Raw genomic sequence first — 21,776 nt, 5'->3', positions numbered from 1 at the left:
AATTGGATCCACTTATCTGCCTTGTTTGAAACTTTTCATGTATATTTATTTATACAGATACAGCATCATGTTCAAGACCTTCATAAATGACCTCCGTCTCTCTCTTTCTAGGCTTAAATCTTGCCACTGCTTTTCCTGATTATAGTGACGGTGTTCCCTTTCCTCCATCCTATTCCTGCAATCACAGTATCACCATTCCTGCAGACATTTGCCTTTGCACATGATGTATCCTCTAGGCTCTCCATCCCTCTCTTGTCTTCCAGGTGAACTCATTCTTTAAGACCCAGCTAAACTAGCTTCTCCTTGTGAAGCCATAAGCTCCTTCTCACACAGCTTCTGTGTGTCCTCCCCTGTGCTCTCACTTCCTGGTGTTACCGTACACATATATATGACTGTTGGGACACACCCCAAAATAAAAATTCTTTTATTTCCTTGATAAATGCTGCTTCTTGTGTGTTTTCTGTCTTTGGATAATTGAGTGGGGCATCCTTAGGGATGCCAGAGTCTGTCGCCTCTCAAGTAGAAGAAAGGCAAAGTCTCAAGCCTTATCAAAGGGCAGAAATGAAAGGAAAGACAAAGATATAGATATTTATATATAGATATATGTATTTACTCCACTCATGGAAAGGCTATCTTCACTTTTCCCAGCCCTGGACAAAGGAACAGAAGTTTCTCATCTCTTCTCAAAAAAAGGCATTCTTTTTTTTTCCCTTGATAAATCCATGTGTTCTTGGTACCAGTTTGGGGCTTGAAGTAGAGGGGGAAGAGTGGACATATGGTCAGCAATATTAATTTTTATATATATGTTTGTTTGTATCCCCAACTGTAGGAAAGAGCTAGTGTGGTAGGTTACAAAAGTATAATTTGGGGATCAGACAAATGTCAATTTTAATTCCATCCTGTAATTTACTAGGTGTATGACTTTGGCAAAAATGAGTCACCTTTCTGAGACTTAGTTTCCTCATCTGTGATATGGGATTACATGCAATAACATATGCAAAATACCTAATAGAGTAAGTGCTTGGGAGATGCAGGTAACATCTTTTACTCCTCACTGTATTCACAGTGACTGACATATGTTAGGGCTCAGTGATCCTTTGTTGAATAACTTGATATTGCTCTTGTCAGATGCCTCACCTAGTAAATATCACTTTGGGTAGACATTAGTTAGTTTGGGAAGAGGTTCCTCAAATGTTGGGTTGTGTAAATCTGAATCAGAAGGATAGTGTTGTTAAAAGGTAGAAGAATTGAGTTTTGAGATAAGTGATATCAAGGGATCCTTTGAATTACCTGTGATTTTTATGGCAAGGTTATATGATGCAGGGAAGTACCTCTGTGGATTGATAGGACAATAAAGAGTGCTTTCACTTCTCATTCAAAATTTAGCTACTTATTTTACTTTAAGACCTAATTATTCTTGCTTACTGTCTAAGCTCTTCAGTGTAAACTGTTCTCTTTTCTCCCTAGTTCACCCCTTACCCACCAACATTTATAGGAGAGTGGTTCCAAAAGCAGACTCTCCCAGACAGGAGTAGTTGGCGACCTGTGCTATTCTAAGATTAATTTTTTAATGCAGAATGATGTTTTTCTGGCCTGGTGAGTGTGTGAAGGGCAACTCCTGCTAGGTTTGATGATTCTACCACTCCTGGGGGTGAGGTAAGGCTTGCTTACTTACTCTTTGCAGAGAGTAGGGAAGTGAGAGGAAGGAAGTATGCTTCAGTGGATGGTTTCCAAACCTGTCTATACAGCAGAACTATCAGGGAGCTTTGAAATACATATTTTCAGGCTCTATCCCAGGCGTATTGAATCCCTGTCTTTGGGGTCGGCCCAGGAATCCATATTTTTGACAGGCTCCCCAGGTGAGCATCGGAGACATAGCTCAGCCTCCTGGTATAACGCTGTGTGAAGGAGCATCATGTAACATGCTCTCTTTGGGCTATCCATGAATGCTGTGGGAAAGCACAAAAACTCTAACACTCTTGATGGTTCTTCTGTGTGATGCCCTAAAGTTAGAAAGGAAAAGCTATTATTTTCTGGGTAATTTTAAATGTCTCAGGAAAAAGGAAAAACATCTTTGCAAGTACCTAATTTTTCCAGGGTCATCTTGACTATATTTTTGAACAGCCTTCTCCCTATATTACGGGGTAGATTTCACCAATGGGCAGGCAGCCTAGACCACTCATGCAGGAACTTTGCCTATCTTTTCATGCCCAATAATATTTTCATTAATGTTGTTTCCCTTCCTTAAGCCACCTGAAAAATGAAAACAAATTTATTCCTCCTGTTCAAATGGCTGAAAAAAAGTTGTCAAATCAAGCTAACAGCTATAAGGAAATTATTTACCTCACTTTGGGCTTTACTGTGGACTCTTAAGCTTCTTTCTTATCATCCTGATACCTTCCTGGATGAAATTTTGATTGGGCAGCAGTCACACTTCACTTGCCTTCTCGCTCAAACTGGAGCTTTGAGTATGGTTAGAAGAAGAAATGGGAAGGAGAGTTGAACTCACAAAGATCATTCATCTCCTCTAGTGGTTTTTGTCCACTGCCGAGTTCTAATCTCCTCTGCCACCAACACCTACTTACTTGGATCTTGACTTATTTTGGCAGTTCTCTGTGCATGTGATGTGGTTGCCATGGAAATGTTATCCAGCATGCTGCGTGCTGCTTCATCTTCTCTCCATCTCTTCTTTCCTCTCCAGTGTGTGCCTGCGCCCTCACATTCTCTTTCTCTTGACACCCACCCTAACCCCCTTTGTAATTAAACACATCAAACACTGCATTTCTTCAGGCTGTTTTTCTCCTCTCCCCGAATCACATCGAATGTGTTTTAACTTTATATAATCAAAGCGACCCGGTAGTGAGTGGAAGAGAGAGAAGGAAATTGACTCAAATGCTAAATTCCTCTAGGTTATGGTAGGATGCCCAAATAGGAGGGAATTCAGGCAAGTGTTAATCAAATTAACTTCCCTCTGCTTTCACAGGGATTAAACCTTTGCTAAGGTTCAGAGAGACTTATTAATAATAACTTTCTGATTTCCACCTGGACTACTACTTCGCATCCTGGTGTTATCTACAAAAGAGAAAGTCTGAACTATCCTCAGCTCTTAATTTCCCACCTGTGAAATATTCACTTTGTGCATTTTCTGCATTGACCCATAGGCATCTCTGCAGATATATCCTGGGTTATCAAGAGTTGAGCCAAATGTAGAGAAGATCTTACTAGGAATATTCACCCTCAGTTTCTCTTCTGATCTTATGGGATGGATTAGTTGGGGAAGGGCAGGCAGGGAGGAGAGGTAATGGAGGAATTTTGTAGTTATTGTGAACATTGAAAAAAAACTTAATCTCCTTTCCCCAGTGAGAATATTTAATTTTTCTCAAAAATTGAAAAATACTACAAAACAAAAAACAAATTCCCCTTTTGTTTTTCTGTTTTTGTTTTTGTTTTTGTTTTTTTTAATTTCAATTCAAGTTAGTTAACATACAGTGTAGTATTGGTTTCAGGAGTAGAACTTAGTGATTCATCACTTACATATAACACCCAGTGCTCATCCCAACAGTTGCCCCCCTTAATGCCCATCACCCATTTAGCCCATCCCCAACCCAGCCCCCCTCCAGCAACCCTCAGTTTGTTCTCTGTGTTTAATAAGAGTTTCATATGGTTTTGCCTCCCTCTCTGTTTTTTTCTTAGTTTTCCTTCCCTTCCCCTGTGTTCATGTGTTGTTTCTTAAATTCCATATATGAGTGAAATCATATGTCTTTCTCTGATTAACTTATTTCGCTTAGCATAATACACTCTAGTTCTATCCACATTGTTGCAAATGGCAAGATTTCATTCTTTTTGATTGTTGAATAATATTCCATTATACACACACACACACACACACACACACACACACACACACACCACATCTTCTTATCTGTTTTTTTAATTAAATATAATTTATTGTCAAATTGGTTTCCATACGACACCCAGTGCTCATCCCAACAGGTGCCCTCCTCAATGCCCATCACACACTTTCCCCTCTCCCCCACACCCCCATCAACCCTCAGTTTATTCTCAGTATTTAAGAGTCTCTTATGGTTTGCCTCCCTCCCTCTCTGTAACTTTTTTGCCCCCTGCCCCTCCCCCATGGTCTTCTGTTAAGTTTCTCAGGATCCACATATGAGTGAAAACATGGTATCTGTCTTTCTCTGCCTGACTTATTTCACTTAGCATAAAGACCTTCTCATCTCAATGTTATAAGCAAAATGAGTTTTATTTTTCTCTGTCCCTAAACTAACAAAGTGAATTTACATTGATGAAGAACATGCAAATATTATTTTTTACATATGTTTCAGGTTTCCCCAATGTTTTTCTTTTCTAAACTGAAAAGAAAAATCATTGCCAGCACAGTAATATCTAAAAGTTTTATTTCTTTTTCTTTCTTATGAAATAAGATTTGTGATTCTCATGGGCAGACAGATGTTTTCATGGACAGTATAAAGGGGAGAACATTCAAAGGGGAAAATTTCTTTTAAAGTTTATTTTAAAATGTTTTAAGTTTATTTATTTTGAGAGAGAGGGCATGAGCAGGAGAGGGGCAGAGAGAGGGAGAGAGAGAATTCCAAGCAGGCTCTGTGCTGGTAGCACAGTCCCCCATGTGGGACTCAAACTCACTAACTGTGATATCACAACCTGAGCCGAGATCAAGAGTTGGATGCTTGACTGACTGGCCACCAGGTGCCCTTAAAGTTTATTTTAGAGAGAGAAAGATAGTGTGAGGGAGGGGGAGGGTCCAAGAGAGAGAATCTTAAGCAGGCCCCCTCCTGTCAGCACAGAGCCCTGTACAGGGCTCGATCCTGCAATCCCACCATGAGATCATGACCTTAGCTAAAATCCAGTGGGACGCTTAACCAACTGAGCCACCCAGGTGTTCCCGAAGGGGGAAAATTTTTAAAAGACCCATGCAAGAATGAAATCAACTCCACTTTTTGTCTCCATGTTTTCAGAAAAGTTAGATTGGTTGTAGTTATACCTTTTTTTTTAATCGATAATTGGACAGTCACTTTCTTCCACATGAATTTTTACTCAGTGTTAAGTGTGTGTGTGTGTGTGTGTGTGAGAGAGAGAGAGAGAGAGAGAAGCGGTACATGTTGAGGGGCTGGGAAGTGAAAAGTAGCAAGGGAGACTTTCAAGAGCAGTCTTCTAGAAGTTCAAAACAAATCAATAAATATTTATCGAATACTTAACACAAGCAAGGCACTAATTTGTATTCTGAAAAGGATAGTAAAAGGACAAGATTTGATTCTTACCTTCCAATAGTGTATTGTCTATCATGGAAAACAAGATACAGACACATGAAAAGTTAAGTAATAAAAAGGAACAAAACAGGTCATGTTGGTAATGATGAAGTACTGAAATGTAGACTGGCAGCTAGAAAGGGCAGGAGGAGAGAAGAGAGGGAGAGAGAGAGAGAGAGAGAGAGAGAGAGAGACCTTGAATGTCAGGGAGGTGTAGAGAGAGGGTAAGACTTGACCTGAGTCCATAAGCATGAGCAAGAGTTGGATTACTCAATTGAGTGAAAATAGAAGAGAGGTAAGAAAGTTGACAAAACATTCAGGGGACAGTAAAGCTGCCACTTAGCTTCAGCAAGAGTTCATATAGAGGATGAGAGAACTCTAAATAGATAGATAGGGCCAGGAGGTAGAGAGCCTTGACTGAGGGTAGCTTTTTGCTCTGGGGAATGGGGAGCCATTGGAGAGTTTTGAGCAGGAGTGACATAGCACTAAAAAGTCTAGCAAGATTAAGTTCAAGTGGCATTTGTGCAGAGGGCCCAGGAGGGGACTGGGTGTGATAATTTAAAGGCCTGGTCTAGGATGAAAATTGTGGGGATAAGAAGGAAGAGACAAATGCAATAATTATTTTGTAAAAACAGGAATGTTTTAGGGTACTCACTGGGCATGGAAAACTAAGAAAAGGAAGCAGTCAGAAACACCTGGGAGGTTTCAAGATAAACAAATATTTGTATATTAATAGCTAATATTTGCTGAGTGCCTACTGTGTGTCATGCACTATTCCAAGTGCTTGGTAAATGCTAATGAGAGAGGGGAATTAGGAAGTTAGCTATTTTCAGGGGGAAGATAAAACAAACCCATCTGTTACACTTGGAGTTTGTAATGGGGAATCAGGCAGAAATGGCCAACAAAACATAGAAATGGGGGATGAGAAAGAGGTCAGGACCACAGGGATAGAACTGGGATTCATGCACTTAGAGGAAGAATTCGTGTCCTGAAAATGTCTAAAATGAACGGAGACCCTTACTGAATTCCCCCCCCCCCCAAAAACCTCAAATAAAGGAAAAGATAAAGAAAAGCACACAGGAAAGAAGGCAAAGAAGGAAGAAGCAAGCTAAGTACTGAGAATACGCTACGTATTTGATTATTCAGATCATGGGTATGGTTCTGCCTCCGTTACTGAAGGTAACTGAGAGTTGATTGTAGCTCCAAATAAGTATTTTAATATTATACTTTAAGTCCAGAAAGAGGTTAGATATTCTGTGCCAAAGCAAGATAAACTTTTTTGATTCTTAACCACGCCAAGTAAATAAATATTCTAGCTCTTGTTGTGTGTCTCTAACAAGAACACCAAGAATATAGCCCTAGACTTTCATAAGTTACTTCTTCCCAGAGTGTGATCTGAGAATTAATTCCTCTGTACGTCTAGTCAAGCTTACTACTTTGTGGTTTGTTTCCTGTTTTCCTATAAGGAAAATTAATTCCATTTCTTCACTTTCTTAGCTTAGTGCTTGTAAAATATGACAGATTGACAGTCCTAGAGTCTGGAGTTCTCTTGTTATTCTGTATGTGTGTCCTGGCCAGCAATGTGCCTCCAGTCTTTCTTAGAGCTGTACAGAGGCAGTGAGTTTCACCCTCTTCCCTGTCGACCTCCCTTATGAGGCTGGCACGAGGGACAATTAAAGGCAACTGATGCTTGGTGGTGGTTTAAATAATGATTAAGAGCCCCGGCTGTGAAGCCATTCAGATCTGGGTTTGGATTTTAGTCCTGCCATGTTAGAAATTTTCTCCTGCCCGTTGCTTCTCTTGACAACATTATTCTCAGTATGAGGCAGTGGAAGGAGTATGGGTTTTAGAATCGCACAGAATTAAGTGAGATCAACTGCCAGTGCCACCAACCTTGGACCTCCATTATAATGTGATCTATTATTTTATAGCATGTCTGTGAGAATTTAAAATAATGCAAGGCATCCAGAACAGAGCTTGGCATGTACTCAATAAATAGTAGCATTATTAGAGGGTTTTTTTTTTTAATTGAATGACCAGAACAGAAATACAACTTCCAAGCAATTTCACTCATAGGCTAGACATCCATGAGATTCATTTACCTTGGGGAGACAAAATTCTGAGAAGGGGAAAAATATCAATCAACTTATTTTATACATAATGCTAAACTACAGATGACATTTTAACTGATTTTATTGCTTCTGAGAATGCAGCTAATAAGAGCGGTCAGCTTATTTTTCTCTTCATTCATGTTGCAAAGATGAAATTATAACAGAAAGAGAGAAGTCAAAGCTGTGCCAGAATTTTAACACTGTATGAATAGTGGTCTTGTTGCCAAAAGGCAGGAACTTGACTTGGACTTGACTTTGTTATGTTTGACCTGATATCAGAACACTCAGGTAGAGTGGTCCAATCAGAGATATCAAACTGAAGGTCAGGAAGGAGATGGGACCTCTGATGGAGCTTTTGGAGGCCTTGGTGTAGAAGTGATTGCTGACATGATGGCTATGAATGAGTCTCGGGGAGAGAATAGAGAGCAGGGGTGACAGTCTTGGGGTACCCCCAAGCTAGGGGGTTTCAAGTGAAAATGGACAGAAAAGGAAAGAGAACTAACTTAAGAAGTATGAGGAGAATCAAAAAATTATTCTATTTTAAACAACAAATAAACAAGGGAAAGGATAGCTGCTGAAAATTTGGGAGTGTCAACTGTTAGAAGCTGTATAATGCCTAGGAGAATGATGATGAAGCAAAGCCTACTGCTTTTATTTTTATTGACCTTCAATTATTGATAACCTTGTAAATTGAAGAGTTCTGGTAGAATGATAGAGGCAAAAGCCAAGATTGCAAGGGTTAAGGAGTGAGGTCTGATAGGGGAAAAGGGACAATCAGGTGTCAGTTAACTTTTTTAAACAGTTTGAAGTAAAATGAGATAGGAAATGGAATTACTTATCAGAGATCGGAAAACAAATCACTTTATGACCTGCCTTGGTCAACAAAGAGTTAATGGTATAAATGCACAGTAATTTCAGAAGCATTAAAGAGCATGTTTCCATGGAAACATCAACCTACAGAGGAAGAGAAAGAGCTAGGATCCCCTGACAAAGAAGGAACAGCAGAGTTCTAGCCCCCACACAGTACAGCAGGGAGAAATGATTACACGTTTCTTTTAGCTTCCCTGTGAAGGATACAGTTGGGGTTCATGGTGCTGTCCTTTTGAGGACAAGCAAAGAGGGAAATAGAGTTTGTTTTAAATAAATGCTTGCCCTCACCTTGCTTTAAAATCTGACTCAAGGGTCAGGCTTATTTTAGAATATTGGAAAAGATCAACGGGTGTCTTAAGTAGCTAACTAAAATTAAATAAACAAAAACTTTAATCTTTCCCTGATCTCTCTATCCTAACCTGATCTGAAAACAGTGCCATAAAGTTCTGTGATGTAGAGCAGCACTTGCAAAAACTCTAGAAACATAGGATGTGTGTTTGGCTAGTAACCTTTGACCAGCACCTTGGCATTGTGGTTTCCATCTTGGTGTATTCTCGTTGATTAGATATACATTTCATCTCACTGTTTTCAACTCTGTGAGATCCCTTTCACTGTTGCCTGGTATGCATTTCCTGTACCTTCAAATCCAATCATACTTTTGGGGATGGGTCCTCCCACTCAACTGTAGTCCCGGAAAGCCATTTCTCCACACTGTGCTGGGGGAGCCACATTAACCAAGTTGCTGACCAACTTTCCTGATGGTTCACTTTCTCCATTCCCATTTTATATTGAACTTAGCATCTCTTTTGTTCCCCTGGTCTTTCCCTGGACCCTAGACTCAAAAAATCATTTTATTTTCTATTTGAAAGGGCTTTCTCCATGGGGTAGGTATGGCTCCCTGGGTTTTCTGAAGACAGAGAAATGTTTTTGAATACTGCTGTTTTTGTATGGCATGTGCAGCATGATGTAATTATGGAACACCTATCTCCCCTAAGACTTAATCTTCACCCAGGCATCTTGACTCCTCTGTCTGTTGGAAACCATCACCTGACCCTGGAATATTCTCCCTCTTTTGACCCTCTTTCCCTGCCATTCAATATAATTGCTTCTAGAAATATCCATTTGAAGACATCTGACAACCATTACTGGGAGACTAAATGATAACCCCCTTTTCCCATGGATGACAGCAACTCATAACCTCCACTCCTAATCCCTGGAACTGAAGCCACCTCAATAATTCATTTTCTCATCCTTTTTGCTACCCTTTATTAGAACTATTGGAGGGAGTTGTGAAATTAAGCTTATGGTAGCTACAGAGGCGGTGGGAGCCATTGTGTATGGAGGTACTGCTGATGTGTTAATTTTGTTGACCACCTGAAGTATAATAGAGAATAGAGAGGGGCTCCAGAATAGAGAAGAACAAATTGAGGAAATGGAGAAAGCTCAAAAACAAAAAGAAGTGCCTCCTTATTTTTTTCCCCTGATATCATTACGAGGTCACTTTCAATTTTTGACCAAGGGCTTCTTGGGTATATATATGCCCAGGGTTTCTTATAATTCAGTCTGAAAGTTCACAGGAAGGAAAGGGCTTCTGGTCAAAGGTGAATGTCCTGGAGAAATCTTTGCCAGTCATTGTTTGGCTGGTCTTGGCATAGCCCCTGAGCAGTATTGCCAGCTGATGGGCTAAAATGGGTGTCAGAGAGGCAAGTCTTCACCTTAAAATTATTAGTGGGCATAAAAAAGAAATATCAGTGTACTCAGAGATCAGCTCGCCTTTGACCTGTCTTGGTGTTTTCTCTGGGAAGGTCCAACCACTTAGCTTTGATAGCCTATAGGTCTATATTCCAACATATTGAGCACCTCATCTATGGAACAGGAAAGAAATCTTTTATTCAGGACTTTTTAAAAGGAAAATGAATTTAACTTATGTACATAATGGAAATATGACCTCAAAAATAGATAGGTGGCAATAACAGTATCCAGAAGAGTTACTTGATTCCTTCCCACTGGGAAGTTCCACCTTTCCGACTGCCTCTAGTAACTCTGAATTTCCCTAGCACTTTAGCAGGTCTCAGCTATAGTGGACGTGACTAAAGTTTATGGGCATGAGAGCAAGGAGGGATTCCTTTTCCATTACTGAGTTCTGTGCACAGTTTCCTGAATGGGAAACAGCTTTGCTGTTCAGCACACTTTGTTAATTGACATCAGAAGGTTGAATAACTATATTGTACACCTGAAACTAATATTACACTGTATGTTAACTAACTGGAATTTAAATAAAAACTTTAAAAAATAGGGTAAACTTCACTGTTGTGATTAGGTATACCTGTTTTCCCTACTGTGTGTCTAAGAAAGCATTAAATGAAGTGGTGTAGCAATAAAAAAAAGGGGGGGGGGTGGCCTCACTAGTTTCCAAGGAATACACAAACAAGGATGTGCCCCCTCCAAAGGAATTTTAAAGAGAATTATAGAGTGTTCAACGCAGGGCTCTAGGAGATCAGAATGGGGGTCATTTTGAGGAGTCACTTTTTCTAGGCCAAAATTATGGGGATATGAGCTCATCTTTTGCCTTTCTCAGGAAGTGAGCTTTATATTGAAGTATATTTGAGTGATTCCCCACTACACAGACCCTCACGAGGGTTACTGATCATAGTAAGAAACCAAATGGTCCAGAGCCTTCAGAGTTTGGGGTATTGTCGGAATGAGAGGAAATGTTCTGGACTGGTGGTATTGGGGAAAAAGCAGAGACCTAGGAATTAGGAGACTCAGATTCTGAATTTAACATGCCAAAGAGTAGCAGCATTTCCCCAGGCCTTGGTGCGTTTGGTTCTAAATATGAAAAGTTAGACTGATTCCCAAAGTCCCTGCAAACTTACATTCTCTGATAACCAAGCAACCAAAAAAAAAAAAAAAAAAAAAACAAAGGTAATTACAGTAAGAGATGCAGCTAACACATAATGTTCACTGGGGGACAGGTGCATTTCTAAGTCCGATCTGTGTATTGAATTACTTGATCCTCACAACAGTCCTATGAGGTAGGTACTGTTTTTTTTCACATCCTTAATGAGGAAGAAATGGAGACAGAAGTTAAATAATTTGTGAGATCACACAGCTTCAGAACTGGCGGATCAAAGACTTGGGCAGAGCTCGTCTGACCCCAGTGTCCTTGCTCTTACACACCCCACTGCAGGGCCTGTTGTTGTTGGTTGTTGTTGTTGTGTATGTGTGTATTTAATGCATACCACATTCCTTTCCTCTTTGCTTAACCTATTCTGTTTCTCCCTTTTGTTTTCTTTCTACTCCTCACCACTAAAGCATTTTGAGGCATTGCCCAGGCTTTGTCATTCATTTGAGGATAGGCTATTTTATTAATGAGGACAAGTTCCTGGGTTTGATCCAGATGGACCCATTAGGAAGTCCAGAGGAGAATTGTTTTCTGGCTATGGCCTGCCACATCGACCCGACTTGGTGAAAGGGTACTACTGGTGGGTAGGCATGAGGTCGTTGCGGCTCATGGCATAGCCACTCAGAATATGCTCGTTGCTTTAACATCTTTCTGGAGGAACGTTAATGTTCTCTGTCTTCTTATATTCAAGCAGGGATTGTTGAGCAACTTCCAGCAATGCCTCTCCACTTTCATTTCACATGAAAATAATTCATGGCATTCATTCATGAAGCAGCACTTTTTCCCTCTATTAGGCCAAGGGGCCTGAGAAGCCTCTTGGTTGCAATAGATGGTGAATTGATATATCACCATTTACTCCTCAAATGAACTCAGCTCAGCCCAGGCTGCTAAGGGGCCAGAGCACAATCTTCACCACCAGCAGGTGAGAGGAAGTATATTAAACTTATATCAGTCAGTCCTCAAGATACTTTACTATCTCATTAATTTAACACTGGGAATTTAGAATTTAAATCACTAAAATATGGACTAGCCCAAACTTGAACCTTTTGTGATTTGTGAAGAATGGTTTGCAAAATAGATTAATGATATAAACGCCATTTCAGAGAAAATGTTTAATTTACTGGAAGACAAACTATTTTTTAATCTTTTTCAAGCAATTATTAAATTAATATGGCAACGCGCTCTTTAAATTAGTTTTTCCTGAGGTTCTCTATTAAGTGTCGTTATACGGAAATAAGAGAAAAGAACTGTATTTGACAGCTTAGGAAACTGGTATTTCTAATTATTCCGTTCAACAGCGTGGTGTAATATTTCTATATATGACATTATATGTCAGAGGAAACCTTTAAAACTTCTTCAAATACCTTTTCCTTAAAAAGAAAACCATTACTGGCAAGAATAAAATAATTCGTGCGTCTTGAAAAGATGGCCACACAATTTAGGAACTGATGGGTCTAGGATTTGAACAGAGGTTGTCTGACTGCATGATCCTTGCTCTTAAAACACTCTCCATGCTACACTGCCTAGTAGTGGTGACGGGTGGTTATGGAGAATGCTCACTACAGTCCTTTCCTCTTCAGTTTCTTTTCTGTTTCTCTTTATTTTCCATTAGCATTTTGGGACATTGTCTAAATCTTCGCTTGCATGTAGGATATCTTACTAATAATATATTTCTCCTGGGCTTAATCTCAGAAGAACCCATTGGTGAGTCCAGTGGACAATTATTTCCCTGGCCATGGCTTGCCGTGTAGACGGCACTTTACTGGTCATTTTGGATTTACGTTGATAATTGTGAATTTCTAAGGTGGGGAAAAGTCAGAAGTTTTCTATTTAGTTTACCAAACCATAACACTGACTGTCCAACTTTTCAATATCCTTGCCTCCTTCCCCTAATACCGGTCTCTAATCAGGTAGCTTTTAAATGTTTTAAAGTCCGCTATTTCTAATCCTGTGAGAAATTGTTTCCACTATTTCAAGAGGAAATGTGTGTATGAAAGAATACTAAGTGAAATAGTAAAGTGGTTAAGAGAGACAAGAGAAAGACGGAAAGATTTGTGGTTTTGCCGTTCAGATGATAGAGAGTATAATAATGTAATGTAACAGATGAAATAGATCATCTATTTCACGTCAGGGGAGCAGCCCGGTACTTCCCTCATCAGGCAGGGAAGATAGTGTGAACCAGTCAGTCTTATAGATGAGGGAGCTGAAGGCCTTAGAAAGTAAGTAACACACCAGAGATTCAGTTATAGAGTTACAGAATTTTGGAGTTAGGAATCGTAAACAAGGGATCAAGAATTCAAGTTTGGTGCCTGGAATTTTGTTCCTTTATTGCTTCACTCTTAATAGCTAGAGAATGGAAACTGAGAGCTATGAAAAATTCTACTGTTTTTGAGATGTGCTGGACCCTGGGTGAGGGTACCTGGATCCTGCTTCCAGCCCCGTCATGTGATCTTGGTAAAGCCACAAATCCTTCTGGACTTCCATCTGCTGCATCTAGAAATTAAAGGATTAGATGAAGGGAGAGACTTAACTTTCTCATTACCACGTATATTTCTTATTAACAGACATTAATTTTAAAAATCGAGTGCCTTGTAAAAGTATGGAGGGCAGAATGAGAATTACAGTGCCAGGGCTCTTGGTTTGCTGGGAAAATTCTAGCAGAGCTCTTCTGGATGCCTCCCACACAGGGCATCCTGCTAAATCATTGCTTTAGGTATCGTTGTGGTGCAGTGGATGAGCTCTGAGTGGCATGGTCAATGTCAAAGAGGCACAAGGGCTTTTTTACCTCAGCTTGACCTCATTAAACCCACTGGAGTATGACTTTAGCCATATAAAGCAAATGTATTGGCTCTGAGCCCATCGGGGTTCTGAGGCTCTTTCTCAACAAGGAATCAAGCAGGAAATGAGATGCATTTTATTTCATGCAGTCTGTATTAGGGATCTACATAGTCCAAGGCATGGCACGTGACATGAGAGTGCTAAAATGCACATCTGGGGCTCACAAAACTGCTTTCACCTTCACTCGGTGTTATAACGAAAAGAACACTTAACTGAAAACCAGAAGACTTGAACTCCAGTACTGAAAGGGCAGGTCACCTTGGAAAATAAGGGTAGCATCTTGGGACCTGTTTTCCCCTTCCCTCAATGGGTAGTTTCTAAATTTTCTTCTGGTTCTAACAGTTTGAGGTTCTGTGTAGTATTAGAACTTTATGAGACACAAGGAGGTTCGTTAGGGTCCACCTGCATCCTGGAGACAAATCAAGCTATATATATTATAGCTTTGCCATTCAATATGTGTGTGTGTATATATATATATATATATATATATATATATATATATATATATACACCAAACCTTGCTGGGATTTCCAGGGGCCTAGAGTCTTCCAGGAAGAGCTTCTGAATCTGACTGCCACTTGAGCCAGGCTTTCTGACTGTCTGCTTGAGGATGACACGTTTAGAGGAAAACAGAATGTCTGTCCCATCTTAATTATAATTTAATCCTTTACCAAGGATTTACACATGGAAGCTTTGGGATTTTAATTAATGTTCAAAATTGGCAAAGTGCAGCCAGATCCAAAGGTGGTTGGATATTTTCAGGCCTTATGGAAAGTTAAATTGACGAATGTGACCATTTGACCTAGTTTATCCCTCCCTACGTGGAGTGCAATCTCCATTCCTCCAATGTGTATTCCATTGATAATTGGGTCTTGTTAAAATGTAGTTATCACACTTTAACTCACAAGATCCAAAATGAGGCAAGTTTCTTGCCTTTAGATATTCAAATGACACTAATATATTTCTTTTTCTGATTTCTTCCCATTAAAGAACCTTATGTTTGTATCCTGTTTTCTATAGTTTTCCTATCCATTATTTCATTTGATTTTTTTTAATCCATTATTTCATTTGATTAGCACATTGGGCTTCTCTGATAAGCAGGAGGTAGAATGGTGTTTCCATTTTGAAGAGGAAATGCCAAAGTCCCATGCCTAGAAGTGACCACACTCCTGATTATTTTATCACACTTGCTGTCCCTAGTGAATGGACTGCTTTGTTCTGCTATTCAAAGGGCATCCTTGTTCAGGGTGGGTGTGTATTTGCAAGCTCCTCACTAATAGCCAAATGTTGGCACGTTAGAGGGAATTACTCAGAAAAACACAATGTGAATGATTAATCTGCATACTGCTGAAGGATATGAATAATTAAGGGATACTTTGAGAAGATTATTTTGCATATTGTCATAAAGTGTATCAATATTTTTGATAAGTGTAAAATACATGAGAAGTGTCTAGGTAGAATAAAATGGACCTATAGAGCTGGAAGAGAGCAAACGTCCCAGAGGGAGTTCATTTAAAAAATCAAAAGGATGTGCAACAGGAATAACTAGAAAAATTTAACTACAGAGCAATTACATTACCCATGAATGTAGTTTATTTTCTGACAGTTTGAATTTTAAAACTTATACACCCAATTCAATGCTGTCCCCTTCAAAGAAGTCATCTTGAGAAGCATTTATGCTTCTTATTACTTATTTTTGGAACTTTTCTCATAATTGCTTTCTGAAATGGACATTTCTTAAAAAACATTGTAAAGGTCTTTTAGATAAAGTCAGAATTATTCAGAGCCATGTCAGGTGAAAACGGAGGGTGCTTAAGCTAGGTAACTAATTTCTCTCTCTTTCCCTTCCTCTTTCTCCCTTTCTCCTCCTCCCTTTCCTCTAAAAAAAAAAAAAAAAAAAAAAAAAAAAAGAGAGAGAGAGAGAAAACTAAATTTTTTTGCATGTCTCATTAACCTTCTCTGAAGAATTCCAGAAATTATTCTAAGCAATGCAGTATTATTATAATAAGAATATATTTTCCAAGTTAATTACATTGGGTGCTTAAATTCTGGTTTGTTAGTTTGAACTGTTTTGTGGTTTTGTAATTCTGTTCCTTGGAATGAATTATATAGGGCTTTGGCTGGAGTGTTGAAGTTGTAAAGTATGGGAGACCTGATTATTATTTTCTAACTAGTGATGGGCTTGAGCAAGGAGCACGGACCTGAGAGATGAGGGGCAGTACGAGGGATGGAGGAGATGCTGTGTGGAGTGTTGAGTTGAATTAGGAGGCACTACGCTTTTACCAGTTGGAAGTGTCCAGAAAGAGCAGCCAGGGGATAAGGAGAATGGGGGCTTGAAGTCATGGCATATGATAACTACGTGAAGGAACTGGTGATGTTAAACCTGATGTGACATATGTCAGGCTGGTGTGGTAAAGAGATCATGGGACTAGAAATATGGCTTAAAATGTAATTTCTGCTCTAAATTAGTTGTAGGACATTGGGCAAATAATTTGACTTCTCAGTGCTTCGGTTTCCTATCAGGTAAAAATTATAGAACTAGGGGCGCCTGGGTAGCTCAGTCGGTTGGGCGCCCGACTTCGTTTGGCTCAGGTCATGATCTCACAGTTTGTGAAATCGAGCCCAGCGTCAGGCTCTGTGCTGACAGCTCAGAGTCTGGAGGCTGCTTCCGATTCTGTGTCTCCCTGTCTCTCTCTGCCCCTCCCCCCACTCCCGCTCTGTCTCTCAAAAATAAATAATAAAAAATCTGTTTTAATGTTTAAAAACATAAAATAAAATTGTAGAACTAAGTGAGCTTCAGTTTTCTTCAAAGATTAAAATTTACTTTACAAGGTAGACATGATAATTGTCTTTGAATAGTTGAAGAGCTTTCATGTGTAAGAAGGAGTAGACTAAGACTGAATAATATCTAAGAAGGAGCCAGTACCCAGGGGTTTCAGGAAAGCAAATTGCTTTTTTTTTAATGTTTGTTTATTTTTGAGACAGAGCAGCTGGAGAGGGATGGGGGGTGGGGGAGGACAGAGGATCCAAAGTGGGCTCTGTGCTGACAGCAGCAAGCCTGATGTGGGGCTCGAACTCACGAACTCACTGAGCCAAAGTCAGGCACTCAACCCACTGAGCCACCAAGGTGCCCTGAGCAGATTTCAACTTTAAGTAGAAAACAAAATAAAACAAAACAAAACAAAAAATAAAAAAAGGCACCCTGCCCAACAGTGAGATGGCACTCTTGATGGTAGAGGGTGCAGTGATAACAAGAAGGGCTGAGAGAGCCAATTTTCTGTTGTAGAGGGAAAGCATAAACTGTGAGAAGTGGTGGACCAGTTGACTACGAAAGTCTCTTTCAATTCTGAGATTCTAGAGGCCTCTATTCTTTTGAGGCCTTCTGTGTTCTTGATTGCATTTGTGAAGACCATAAGACCAGAGAATGACAGGCTGAAAAAGCCCAGGCAGCTCTTGAAATAATAAGTGGTCCATGCGGGTTTGGTTCATGACGTCTAGTATTCTTTTTATAAGTGCCTGAAGGATCTGCATCTTAGCAACCTTGTTAGTTAACCTAATGTTACCTGGAAGAACAAAGAGCCTCACAGTTTCATTGAATGAGAAGACTTAAAACAGGATCCTTTAAGCTGCCTCCTGATACATTCTTCTTCCCTTCAGTGTGTTAGGAAACTGTTGTTGGTCACAAATTCGAAGCCCCTAGAACCCTGGTGGCAATTACAAGATACCTTTTTTGCTTCTCAGCAGAGACACCTCACAACGGCATCAGACCCAAGGCTCTGGAGTAGCATGTCATGTGAACACTGAGCTAATCATTATTGACTCCTTGGGCCATTATGGTAAAGGAACATTAATTACCATCAGCACAGTTGCACTAATGTGGTTGTAATGAGCACGCCTGTGGGAATTCCCAGTGAGGGAGCTCTTCATCAGATCGGAGCAGCCAGCAGAGGAACAAGGGTGAGCTGGAGGTGCAGGTGTTGAGGGGGAAGATAAGTTCATTGGTTTGACTCCAGTTACTTCCAGAGTTACTGCTAATCTACGTGCCTGTGCCTGGAATACTTTCTGAGATACCTCTCCCTCCTTCCTCCAACCCCCCTCACCCCCCAGTGTTTTCTGTTCACTATACACAATGCAATAGCCCCAGTTTCCAGATGTATCCTGAGGAACCAGACCCCTGACTGCTGGACTCCTCTCACAGCTCTTAGAAGCATGGCCTGGATCTTGGCCAGAGTTCAAAAGTGTGTACATATCTCTGAGAGGCAGAGAGACCCTGTGCTCCAGTGTGCCACCTTTCTTAGCAGAAAGCTGTCTTGGTACACTCCCCCTTTCTTCTCTCTACCAACTCCACCCTTTAATTGACCTCCCTTTGTGAATAATAACCATTAATGCTTAAGGAGGGTTTACTATGTCCCAGGCCTCGGTGGGAAGTTATCTCATTTAAGCCTTACAAACCTAATGAAGTAGGTTTCTTATCTTTCCATATTATCCCTATTAAATGAAAACTTGAATGTCTCTATGCTTAACAGTTTCACAGTGATATTTGTATGTCTATCTAGGTGTCTGTCTCCATTCACCTTTCCCTCTGTCTTCCTGTCTTATTCTTGGCATACCTTCTTCATACTTTTAACCTTTGTTTTCTTTTATCTTTACAGATATCTGATCAATGTCACTTTTGAGGGAAGAAATCTGTCCTTCAGTGAAGATGGTTACCAGATGCACCCGAAACTGGTGATAATCCTTCTGAACAAGGAGAGGAAGTGGGAGAGGGTAGGACATATCTTTTGTCAATTCTCAAGCAAAGCAGATGGGGTAGGGACATAAAATTTTGCGACACATTAAAAGAAAACTAAACCAAACCTTAGTTTTGGTCTCTGAGCTGTGAAGTTAGAGTGCAATACTTTGAGAGTACAGGAGAAGCTCAAACTCAGAGTTTCTCCAACTTGCATCTTCGTGTTCTTGTCCTTTGGTTAATCAAGAGATTATGTTCTTTATGCATTATCATTTTTATTGGTTATGGTGCTGAGTGAATCATGACTTTATTCTAATGGAAGAGTGTACATGTATAATGTAACATAATTCAGTGAAGAAATCAAATCAGTGGTATAATTCAGAAGTTGTGTCCTACACAGTGTACTGGGGAGGCCGATGAAACGTAATTTACAAGCACATAGGTTTGAATTTGCTGTGATCAGAGCCTTGCCATTGCAAGGCTCTCCTCAGGATCTCTCCCGCTGACAGCTGACCACAGTATCTGAAACTCTGCCATTAGAAATTAATTTCTGTGATTGCCAGATTACGTAGGTTCACTTCCTAGCTCTTCTACTCACAAACTTGTCTACTTAGGACCTTGTACAAATCTCTTAAGTACTCTGTGCCTCAAGTGTCTTCATCTATAAAATGAGAATAAAAATAAAAGTACCAAGATCACAGGGTTGTTATGAGGATTAAATAGATTAATATATGCAAAGGACTTAGAAAGGTGCCTGGCACACAGTAAGAACTTAACAGGTATTCGCTTTTGATTTTATCCCCAATTCCTACTTAAATACAAATGCTCCCCAGAGCAATGTCAGCACTGGTGTTTCTCTGGTGTATGTTCTTCAGGTGTCATTTGTCCCTCGAGATTCTTTGCTGAAAAATGGTTCTGTAGATAAATAAGGTTGGGAGACATACCTCCAGGCTCTCCTTCTGGGAGGTTCCCAGAGCATAGTAACATTTGGAAGCTCAGAGGAATACTGTCTATAGCAAAAGGCCATCTTTAACTTTACTTACTCTGATATTTTCAAAATTTATTTTATTATTAGACCCCTTTGTTCATGAAATTCATAGTCCGTAAAACATGTTGGGAAACACCAATTTAAAGCAATTTCTACAGACTACTCAGTCAGTTGGCTGAGAACAGGCTTCAAGATGTCAGCATGGCTCTGACTGGAATGAAACCCACATTATATATTTCCAGAAAGAAGGGCCAGGAAAAGAGACCCGAGATAAATTTCTTGAAATTCACAGTCTTGTCCGTGAGCCCTGGACAGGTAGTTACGTGAATGCTCATCTGTGAAACAGCATGTGTGGCTCACGTAGTGGGAACCTGGGGCCTTATTCTTAAACTTGAAAGACTTCAATCTGTCATAGAGTTCCGTATATCAGGGCACAGCCATAAGACTTAGATTATTCCTTGTGTTCTTGATTAAAGTTGCTCTCCCTCTACTGAGTTATCATTTGTTCAGAAATGGTTTTCCCCTGGGCTCTTGCCCTGCACTCCAATCAAGCTACTTTTCACTGCTGCTATAGAGACATAATAATTTAAGAAGTGTTCTGGGAACTCATGTATGATAGGCACCTGTGTATATCTCCAGAAGAGGAGTTATTAATAACTGAGGCTTCGTACATGGATCAGAGATATCCAGTTGGGTAGCTTTTATGCAGTAGACTCACGATTACTGCCTCAAGGATGGGGCATCTCACACCTCTCCTTCCTTAAAGAGATCTTACCGTCACTCGTGCTGACTTCTCTAGGCTGGAATCTGAGGCCTGTGACCACTCCCACTACTGCCCTTTCCCCAACTAGTCACCCTCCCTGGGATTTGCATCCCTTCCCTTCTCATCAGTTCTACCTTTACTGTAGCTCTTGAATTTATTCCTCCTTATAAGATCCAGGAAGCATGTGATAATTTTTTAAATTGATGCCTACCTTTATCCATTCAGATCAGTCCTGGACATGGCTGCTAGAATGAGTTTCCTAAGGCACAACTCTGATCATGTTCTTTCTCTGCCCAAACCTTGTTCAAAACTTCTATGGTTTATGCACTGGGTCCAAACTTTATTCTGGTGTTCAAGGCTCCTGTCTACCTTTCCAAGCCTGTCTTCTCTCCCTTGCTGTTTCCCGTCTCACCATCAAGCTACATTGGCCTCTCTCTGTTCTAAGATATTTCCCTGTATGTCTTGCTTCCTGTACAGCATGTATCATGTTTCCTTTTTCTGAAATGAGTTGTCCAGTTATACAAATAATAACCGTCCTTTGAAGCCCAATGAAACTGTTACTGTCTTCTTCTCTCGTCTTTGACCAAAATATAATCTGTCATGCTCCCTTGTCCCCCGTAACCGTTGTCCCTACCTCTGTTGTAGCACCGTCCCACCTGCCTGTTTTAGAGTTGTGTGGATGCGTGCTTCCAGATGGCAGAGGCTGTGTCTTTATATCGTCTTGTCCTCCCAGCAACCTGGAAAAGTGTGTTGCATAGAGCAGTTCAGTAAGTATGTGTCAGGTGAATGAGAACCATTGCATAATACAAGAGTCGAAAATCCATCATTAAGAATCCAAGTTTACGTTATTGCCCTTGATGTAATACCTCTTTTGAGGGGCAGAGGGGAGATAAAACCGTTATGTAGATTGAGTTTTCATAGACCATACTTTAAATGTACTTTAAACAAGGGAGCTTGTTATTTAAAGAAATTCTGTGGTTAATCTTTTTGTAAAGCATTTTGGGAGGGGGTAGGAGGTCATAGAATATCACATATTCATACTGATTTGGTTCAATCAGGGAACATTGCTGAAGAGTGGTCTTTACTGTTTGTTGAATTCACAGATCCAGGAGGCTCCCCAGTGTGGAACCCCTTGTTAGGGCTCCCTTGTGGGCAGAGACGGGTGGCAGGAGCCAGGCACAGCTCTAGTGCATATCTGGGATGTGCTGAAGTTGTACCATGGGAAGTTAAACCTTTTTTTCCACTGTTACCCTGACCCCCAGGACCCTCTGTATTCTCAGGATTTCT

The 21,776-nt window shown here is 40.3% G+C and overlaps 1 protein-coding gene across 2 annotated transcripts in view; it reads left to right on the top strand.

The window, feature by feature from the left end:
- Window positions 1-21,776, top strand: part of GRIN2B (glutamate ionotropic receptor NMDA type subunit 2B) — a 418,289-nt gene that overhangs the window by 284,278 nt on the left and 112,235 nt on the right. For both annotated transcript variants that reach the window (XM_045466383.1, XM_045466384.1), the window contains one exon: window positions 18,662-18,776. In XM_045466383.1, coding sequence (XP_045322339.1) covers window positions 18,662-18,776 — 115 coding nt within the window. The remainder of the gene's footprint in view (window positions 1-18,661; window positions 18,777-21,776) is intronic.

Source organism: Leopardus geoffroyi, chromosome B4 (assembly GCF_018350155.1).
Source record: "Leopardus geoffroyi isolate Oge1 chromosome B4, O.geoffroyi_Oge1_pat1.0, whole genome shotgun sequence".
NCBI classification, from domain to species: Eukaryota; Metazoa; Chordata; class Mammalia; order Carnivora; family Felidae; genus Leopardus; species Leopardus geoffroyi.
The sequence above is the reverse complement of the archived record's forward strand: the minus strand, read 5'-3'. Positions and strand labels throughout refer to the sequence as shown.